General features: G+C 50.7%; 1 protein-coding gene across 1 annotated transcript; it reads left to right on the top strand.

Annotated features, from left to right (window-relative positions):
• The first annotated feature begins 2,953 nt into the window (after positions 1–2,953).
• On the top strand, positions 2,954–8,557 carry LOC122381230 (protein RFT1 homolog). Its single transcript, XM_043365175.1, has 9 exons — positions 2,954–3,209; positions 4,192–4,277; positions 4,519–4,635; positions 5,094–5,283; positions 5,691–5,918; positions 6,401–6,640; positions 7,108–7,358; positions 7,609–7,737; positions 8,184–8,557. Exons 1-9 carry the CDS (start codon positions 3,132–3,134, stop codon positions 8,455–8,457), a joined length of 1,593 nt encoding a protein of 530 aa, XP_043221110.1. The 5' UTR covers positions 2,954–3,131; the 3' UTR covers positions 8,458–8,557.
• The last annotated feature ends 484 nt before the right edge of the window (positions 8,558–9,041 follow it).

Below are 9,041 nucleotides of genomic sequence, written 5' to 3'. Positions count from 1 at the left end.
GGATTTGAACTTCGTGAATAGTTTTAGAATTTAAGTTGGCACCGTGAAAACCTGCGAAAACGCACATCCACACAAGCGCGATGCCGGCGAGCTGATAAAGCATGTGTGAAGATAAAAATATAGCATTTACGAAGCGCTGCGAAAAATGGCATGTGTGTGCCGTAAATAACTTATCTCTTGGAGCTTAGTCCCAGGTGATGTAGGTTGGCAAAACAAAGAAAGTCTAATTAAATAACTAAGCACCTGCCCCGCAGTCTGGGCGCAGAAAAACGGCGTCCTGCGGCGCCGCCGATGGTCGGCCTTCGATCGGCCCCTAGTTGAGGTCTGCAGACCGGCGAATCGATGGAATAATCGGTGTCAGCCGGTCGGAGGTGAATTGCGACCGCCCCGGCCGGCCGGCTGTCTCGCGCACTGTTTGCTCGTGTCGTCAGCAGTTCCTGTACGGTCCGACATGCTGACTGCGGTGCCAGGCGGACGTAGTCGGGGAGCCGGCATCCGGTCAGCTACACATAAGCCGGTTTCACGACGGCCATCTGTAAACGTTTGGTGCACATTTGGTGCAGATTAGGAGCAGATTTGGTGAAATTAGGTTCAGTGTATCTCTTAGAAGCCATCAGCTAGGGTCGCACTAATTGCTTATATGCCTCCTTTGTCATATTATCAGAGATTAAAACACTGAAATAAATTCACAAAATGATGATATTTGCTGTAAAAGAGATTAGGTGCAGCTTTGGTCAAATTAGATGCATTCCCCGGATAGCTCGTCGTGAAAACGGCTATTGTTTAACTATATTAGGTACAGCCGCACTGAAATGCCTGGATGGCCACTGGCTGGCCAGTGTAGCGACGTACATTAAGTACTGACAATTGTATTTCAGTTGAGACAAGTATAATAACACGGAACAAAAATGATAGACGAACGCGTTTCGGCTAAATCACCGTCATCAGCGTCTAAAAGGAGAACTAAGTCCTGAATTTGTGTCGTTGGATGGTGAATATTGGTCTCAGTTCTATAAGACGGATATTAGTGAGAAAATTTTTATTGACAATTTGGGTATATAAGATTCCGGACCGGGTTATTGTAATCCAATTTTCACACTGTTGTGCTGTGCAGTGTATATCAGTGCTGTATAGTAGTTATATATTGTGCTGTAGGTATAGTGTATATCAGCTTCAGCAATAAATCGTTTCGCGTTTGAGCTTTCGAGCTTTATTGTCTAAATAAATGACCTCGTAAGTGTGCGTAATCGGCTTCGCGGTTATTGGTCGCAAAGCATCAACGCGATGCGATACTGGTGTAGTTGTCCCTCACAATATACTATGGGATATCTGCGACTTGACAGGACGCCGAGATATCAATTTATGTCGTCACAATCGATTTGTGCGGACTCGACGAATCTCTGCGCTGCACGCCACACCGCACGGATAATGAGCAGGTAGCCTATCCACGCATAGACAGCCGACGCTTATTGCGTCTATATATTTCCATTCCCCGGCACATGAAGCTGGCATAATGTCATTACAGGCCAAATTAGATGAGGATTGATTGCGGCCAATCAGACCCGCATGGGAACCTAAAGCAGAAACAGGCGAGACAGGATATCTTATGCATGATAAGGGGCAGAAAAGAGACGGTAGAATGACCAGAGATGCTGACGAACTTCGAACAACTAGTTTGGGATCAGTGGGAGATAGTCGTTGGGGTCGGCAGGGTCGGTAGAAGAAGGTCAGTGGGAGGAGTGGGAGACGGTCAGTGGGAGACGGTCATTGGGAGACGGTCAGTGGGAGACGGTCAGTGGGAGACGGTCAGTGGGAGACGGTCAGTGGGAGACGGTCAGTGAGAGACGGTCAGTGGGAGACGGTCATTGGGAGACGATGGTCAGTGGAGTCAGTGGGAGACTGTCAGTGGGAGACGGTCAGTGGGAGACGGTCAGTGGGAGACGGTCAGTGGGAGACGGTCAGTGGGAGACGGTCAGTGGGAGGTGGTCAGTGGGAGACGGTCAGTGGGAGACAGTCAGTGGGAGACGGTCAGTGGGAGACGGTCAGTGGGAGACGATGGTCAGTGGAGTCAGTGGGAGACTGTCAGTGGGAGACGGTCAGTGGGAGACGGTCAGTGGGAGACGGTCAGTGGGAGACGGTCAGTGGGAGACTGTCAGTGGGGTCAGTGGGAGACGGCCAGTGGGAGACGGTCAGTGGGAGACGGTCGGTGGGTTCAGCGGGAGACTGTCAAGTACGGGTCAGTGGGAGACTGTTGATGGGGTCACTGGAAACAGTCGGTGAGAGCCGGCTGTTGATGTCAGTGGGACGGCTAGTGAGTACACTCGGTGGGGTCAGTGGGCGGTGGTCGGGGGAGTCACTTTGAAATGGTCACAGACCACGGTGCAGTTCTTATCAAGCGACGGCAATCAAATTCGGGGGATAGTTGGCGTGGTGACTGGTGACTGGTGTGACTGGCAGGCCGCCGTGGTCTCAGTGAGGTCCAAGACAGTCGGAGAGATTGTCGGTGGAGTCAGCTGTAAATGGAGATGGTCGGTGGAGATAGAATCATAATGAAATGTTAGTGGGATTTGGAGGACAATCTGTGTCCAGCCGATTCAAGATACTTTTACTTTTCTACGGAATCCTTATCGACTCACATTTCACATGGCTCACTGAAAATTGTCTTAGGTATTGTACCAAACACATAAACAATCCAGTTACACGAAACTCATCGTGACTTATCCGATTGTTAAGATTAACAATGTTTTAGTAGTACAAACTTGATATTATTTTGTAGCAGACGCGTTACATTTGTAAACTTATTAATTTGTTCTAATAGGCAAAAGACAGAAACATATTGCCGACGTTGCTAGGCAACCAAGCTATCTGAAAGCAGGTTTCCTAGCAACGCAAGTGTTTTGACCAATTATCGTTAGTGGAACGGTGTCGATGAACAAATGGAATATAATTAAACGTTGACGCTTTTTGGAAATCAAGGCGCAGTATATACCTGGAAATGCGCTCAGGAGTCAGGAATATTGCAATATATTGTATTTTGAGTCGCCAAGTCGCCCTATTTCTTTGTCTAAAGAACCTTGATATATCAATATCCAGGAATTCTCTATTAGGGACTTAAGTTTTACAATCGAAGCATGGCTACGGAGGAGCAAAAGGACAAAAATGTGCTGAAAAGTATGCTGCACTCAACCTCATCATTAATTATTGTTCAGGTAAGTGTTGTCTACTCACCTTGTCTACTCACCTTGTCAGGTTCCGCCTACTTAGCAATTTGATAGGATATTGATATAGGCAAGTGAAAAGAAAAGATATAGATGATTGAATGTTTGGGGTTTGCCTGTTGATTGCTGCTCAACTTTGCCATTGAAAATGAAGTGCAAATAATTATCCTGCTTGAAATGCAATACCATCTTCCCATTGCCTGAAGATAAAGCTTCTCACAATTATAAAGAATGTCATTGCACCATTTATGCATTTAGTACAATAGTATAGTGCAAATGACATTTGCAGTGTGAATGTCTAAAAATTGCCAAAGTATTTGTATTGCTATTTTCCTGCTGTTGTGTGCTTCAAACTGATGCAGACTGCAAAGTGGTGTGAAAGGAGAGTGACACACCATGCCAGCCAGGGGATCAGTTCACACCAAACAGACAGGAAATCCACATCAGCTTGCATTGAACAAGGCCCAAAATTTCTGCCTTCTGTGAAATTTAGAAATATTCACTAGCATAAGCCAGGAGATAATAGGGCCAATTTAAATCATATCCTGGCCGACCTTGTTATTTTGGTAGTCGTAAGATTCCGTATGACACCTATCCATCATCTTGGGGCATGCACCATCCCAGCCAGGTGAAATTCCTATCACACCAAGGTAAATCTACAATGCTGAATGTATAATACACTGACAGCCTTGAGCCAAATGCTCATGGAACAAAAAGATAACTGTTAAATTGTGGTGTTTTGTGGCACAACTTTTTAGGTGCCTACCTGACAGACTATGTTGGAGGCATATTATTATCAATTATTTTGACTCATGGTTTGCTGAGGTGACAGTGATATCAAAAAGACAAACTTTTATTAATAGTGCAATAATTTTGACATTCTCAATCAAGTAACTATATGTTGCAGAGATCAGAATAGTATGGTCTGTATTGCACATATTGATTCTGAAGCTACCTATCAAATGTCTTTCAGATAACCTACCGAGTGTTCACATTCATCACAAATGCAGTCATTCTCCGGTATATTACATCTGATGTACTGGGCATCATCAATGTCAGGTATGCACCCTTTGCTTTTTTCCTATCATGCATTTGTGATGCATCCACTGTGTCTGACTGCCTTAGCCTAAGTAGAACATATGCTTTTATGTCACCACAACTGCTGTGTGTACTTGTTATCTTTATAAGCATGCATCTACTTACATTTTGCCTTTTGACTGGCATTCAGTTTTTTATTTAAGAGGAATTTTACAGGAAATCAACTCTGTTAAAGATTCTGAAGGACTGCTCTGCTTCCCAGGCTGGCTCTACTCTACTCGACTGCCACCTTTGTCAGTGTGGAGGCTTTCCGTCGGGCGGCGCTGGGCGTGACAGAGAGGAGCAAGTGGCGCCAGGCCATCAACTTGGTGTGGCTCAGGTACATCTCTCCGGACATCAGTTTAACTCGAAATGGTCACAGCTGTTGGGAGAAGCAGTTTCCAGCAAGAACATCCTAAGTGTCAAATTTTCGAAATTCAGTTTTTCATACCATTCGACTCAGCTCGACGAGCTGAGTCGAATGGTATAGAAATCTCAATTTCAAAAATTTGACACTTAGTGTGTGCTTGCTGGAAACTGTCGATATACCTACTTCAAAAACGGGTGTTTTTGTGGAATGTGGAGGCTGGCAGTCAATGGGTAGCAGCTAATCGGCACAGTTATGTTGCGTAGTAGTGGTTTTAAAAGGTCATTGCCTCGATAAATGACGTTTATTTCTTCAGATGTGGGGATCATCATAGGCATTCAAGTATGCAATGTTTTATTGCCAGTGAATTGAGTGTATTAAAAAAGAGCAGTGCTGCGTTCGCCTCTGACTGACGCTCCGCTCCCTGTCAGCGTGCCCGTGTCAGCGGCGGTGTCGGCGGCGCTGGCCGGTCTCTGGCTGCACGCGCTCAGCCAGCCGGCGCCCGAGGTGACCTCAGAGTACCGTCTGGGTGTGTGGGTCACCGCGTCCATGGTCGTACTGGAGACGGCCGCCCAGCCGCTGGTCATCCTGGCGCAGGCCATGCTCTTTGTCAAACTGAAGGTGAATGACGGCGGTGGGGTGACGCAGAGGAGAGGAACAGGGTGTTAGGGGAAAATAGTTGAGGCGCGTCGGTTCTCCGATGACTGTGCTACCTCATTGAAATTGTATCCGAAGCTCGAATCGCCGGCTGTGGTAGCCGTTTGCGGATCGTCGATCGTTGACACCGCGTTGAAGTACTGTATTCTCCCTACCTTGCTGGCATCTGTGGATGATCTCTGACTCTCTTATCGTCTTCTCGCCCCTCCCCATCCCCTCTCACCACTCTCTCTCTCTCTCTCTCTCTCTCTCTCTCTCTCTCTCTCTCTCTCTCTCTCTCTCTCTCTCTCTCTCTCTCTCTCTCTCTCTCTCTCTCTCTCTCACCCACTTACTCTCTCCCTCTCACCCATCCGCTCTCCCTCTCTCCCAAGGTGGTAGCCGACATGGTCAGTCTGTGCAGCCGGGTGGCGCTCAAGGCCTGGCTGATTGCCCTGTACCCGTCCCACGCCATCTGGGCCTACTGTGTGGGCCACGCGGTCAGCTCCGCTCTCCTGGTGCTCATCTATTACGGCACCCTGCTCTGGCACGTCCGATCCCCGGATAACTGCCTGCCGGTGAAGTCGGCGAGCGAGCTGGGACCCAGACTGCTGCCGGGACAGGTGAGGCCAGTGAACTCTTTGTGGAGGGGCGGGTTTTCAAATGTAGTCGATCGTTTTCGCGGTCATAGTGGTTTCTTTTGGCCAAGTCGTCGCATTCTTTGTTTCGTTTAGCTAGAACTTTAGTTCTAAGGCCTCTTAGATTGCAGTAAAACGGTATTAATTAATGTGGGCGGCAGCCCTGCCGGGAGCCCGCTCGGGCGGCACCGGCGGCAGTCGGAGCCGCCCTAAAAGGGGAAGGAGTGTGGGCAGCCGCCCAGCAGACGGGCCGCCCACATTAAGACCTACCTGTGTTACAGACAGCTCACGGCAGCGCTGGATCGAGTATCCTCAGAAGTAGAGCCCAAGGTATACTGCCACTGTCATCTCCCCACTTAGACTTACCGCGTCTGCCTCTAACATTTCCTGTCGCGACGATGGCGATGTAACCGGTGCTGCCATCTCTCCCCACTGATCAGTAATACCTCTCCTCCCCTCCCCGTCAGCCGGCGCTGGACCGTGACCAGCTGGCCCTCACCTGGAGCTTCTTCAAGCAAGGCCTGCTGAAGCAGCTGTTGACGGAGGGCGAGCGCTACCTGATGACCGCCTTCCACCTGCTCGACTTCTCCGAGCAGGGCCTGTACGACGTGGTGGCCAACCTGGGCAGCCTGGCGGCCCGCTTCCTCTTTCAGCCGGTCGAGGAGAACGCCTACGTCTACTTCTCGCGCACGGTGGAACGGGGAAAGGTGAGCTGTCATAGGATTGGCTGCTGGGAATGAATGACGTGCTTTTTGGTGATCAGAGTCAGTTTTTATGTATGAGCATTGACTAGTGAGTAGTGACATTCCAATAGAAGACAGCTCTGAGTGCATTGGGGCGCGCCGTTAGGCTGTGGTAGGACTGTGAACAAATGTCTATCCTCTCGCACAAGACGCCAATAGCTCCTCTACCGCTCTCCATCTTTACCGTCAGCCGTCGCGTCCTCAGTTACCATTTTCTCTGCAGCTCGGTAGTCGGCGTCTAATCCTTTTCTCTCTGCCTGCCATCCCCTCCAGCCGGTGTCTGTGGTGGCGGGCCGGGTGCTACACGACCTGCTCCGCGCCATGAGTCTGGCCCTACCCCCTCTCCCTGCAGCCGGTGTCTGCCGCGGCGAGCCGGGTGCTACACGACCTACTCCGCGCCATGAGTCTGACCCTACCCCCTCTCCCTCCAGCCGGTGTCTGCCGCGGCGAGCCGGGTGCTCCACGACCTGCTGCGCGCCATGAGCCTGCTCGGTCTGGTTGCCGTGACGTTTGGCTGGAGCTACTCCCACCTGCTGCTGCGACTGTACGGCGGCGCCCTGCTGGCCGCCGGTCCGGCCGTCAGTCTGCTGCGCGCCCAGTGCGCCTACGTGCTCCTACTGGCGGTGAACGGAGTGCTGGAGTGCTACACGTTCGCGGTGATGCGCGAGGAGCAGATCAATGGGTAAGTGGGAGCGGAGATACTCTCGAGAGCGGTCGGGAATTGTGGTCGGTGGCTTAGGAAGGAGTGAGGTAAAAGTCGGTAGATGTTAAGAGGATCAGGAAATGGCGTTGTCATGTTGGTTTTAATTGTAAGACTGTCTTTTGCGGCTAGAAGCGAAGTGGAAAAGCTGGCCAGTCGTAGCAGATGAAGTGCTAGGAACGTTACTATCGGGCGCTTTGACAGACCGTTGTGGCGTTTTCCGGTGTTTCAGGTACAACCGGAAGATGGTGCTGCTGTCTGTGATATTCGTCGTCTCGACAGGGATCTTTACTAGGCTATTCGGCGGGGTTGGATTTATCCTCGCCAACTGCGTCAATATGCTGACCAGGATATACGTTTGGTGAGTTTTTGTGTTTTTTGAATAGATTTGATTTGTCCTAATTGGTCTAGTTATTTACATCATTATCCAATCTGTCATGGATAGTCAATATCACGCTTTATTCGCCGATCTCGATATACTTGGATCTCGTTACTCCACCCGTCCATCGACTGATACGAATGTCTGCTGTCCCCAATAGTGTCCTGTACCCCTCTCAATTCTCACCCCGTCCCCTTCCCGTATACCTGCTGGTTCCCGATACTGTGTCCCGTGCCACTCTCAACCATCATGTCCCCGTCCCGTTTTCTGCTGCTGCTGCCAGCTCACCCCGTCCAGTGTGTTGCTGGCGCTTGATACAGTGTCCTGTACCCTTGCTCACCCCTGTCCCCATCTCGTATGCTGCTGCTGCCCGATAAAGTGTCTCGTAGGTACCCCTCTCACCCCGTCCCCGCCCCGTGTGTCGCCAGTTACCGGTTCGTGGCCGGCCTGCCGCTGGAGCCGGCGGTGTCCGTGCCGCCGTTGCTCGGTCTCCGCCCGCCGGCCGCCGTGGCTGCCGCGCTGGTGACCGCCGGCCTGCTGGCAGCCGGCTCCGAGAGCTGGCTGTACCCCGGCTCCGCGGCCGCCCACGTGACTGTGGGCGCGCTCTGTGGGGCCGCCGTGGTGGCCGCGGCAGTGTACAGCGAGCCCCGCCTCCTCCAGGCGGTCAGGGAGCGGGTCGGGGATAAACTGAAGCGCAGCTAGCGGGCAGTGCTACTCACATGGTCACGCAGGGAACAGGGGTTGTTTTGTTGTGATATTTATGTGCATTTTGGGTTGAATATACACCATGCCTGTCAGTAGAGTGGATCTATCAATTTTAAGTCTGGTGCGACTGCAGGGGGCGTTGTGGCTATCGCCCATTTGAGAGCTGAACAGTGCTTGAAAGTTGAAAGCAACTTCTTACCATGAATTTTGGCATTCAGATCCTAATTATAGCCACTTGTGATGAACGATGCAGGGGACGGCAGGGGAGGTGTAGGGATGGCACCTCCCTGGAACTTATGGTAATCGCGGAAGCCCATTACCGTTTACCACCACTGCATAGCCAGAGTGGCAAGACCGGAGAGACGCGATCAGGCCGGATTGCCAGTTGTCGATTCCTCTATCGTTGTAGAGGTCGCTTGCAAAGTGAGATGACCGCATTTCGTAGAGGGCGGTAAAATCGTGGCCGGTTAGCGTCTGATATGTCGCACTAGCCTGAAAGTGACGCCATCGACTTTGTCTGATGACGTCCTCAGTCGAATGATAACTGATGCAAATATGTTCAAACCACGGATACATATTAA

Source organism: Amphibalanus amphitrite, unplaced genomic scaffold (assembly GCF_019059575.1).
Source record: "Amphibalanus amphitrite isolate SeventyFive unplaced genomic scaffold, NRLGWU_Aamphi_draft 000116F_arrow, whole genome shotgun sequence".
Classification (NCBI taxonomy): domain Eukaryota; kingdom Metazoa; phylum Arthropoda; class Thecostraca; order Balanomorpha; family Balanidae; genus Amphibalanus; species Amphibalanus amphitrite.
Note: the sequence above shows the minus strand (reverse complement) of the source record. Positions and strands in the feature narration are given on the sequence as shown.

What these genes read in the sequence shown, in the direction of transcription:
- LOC122381230 (XM_043365175.1), top strand. Translation starts at nt 3,132, where the DNA reads ATGGCTACGGAGGAGCAAAAGGACAAAAATGTGCTGAAAAGTATGCTG. An exon ending in ATCAACTTGGTGTGGCTCAG is followed by an intron (nt 4,636 to 5,093) that starts GTACATCTCTCC and finishes GCTCCCTGTCAG; the next exon opens with CGTGCCCGTGTCAGCGGCGG. An exon ending in TGCTCTTTGTCAAACTGAAG is followed by an intron (nt 5,284 to 5,690) that starts GTGAATGACGGC and finishes CTCTCTCCCAAG; the next exon opens with GTGGTAGCCGACATGGTCAG.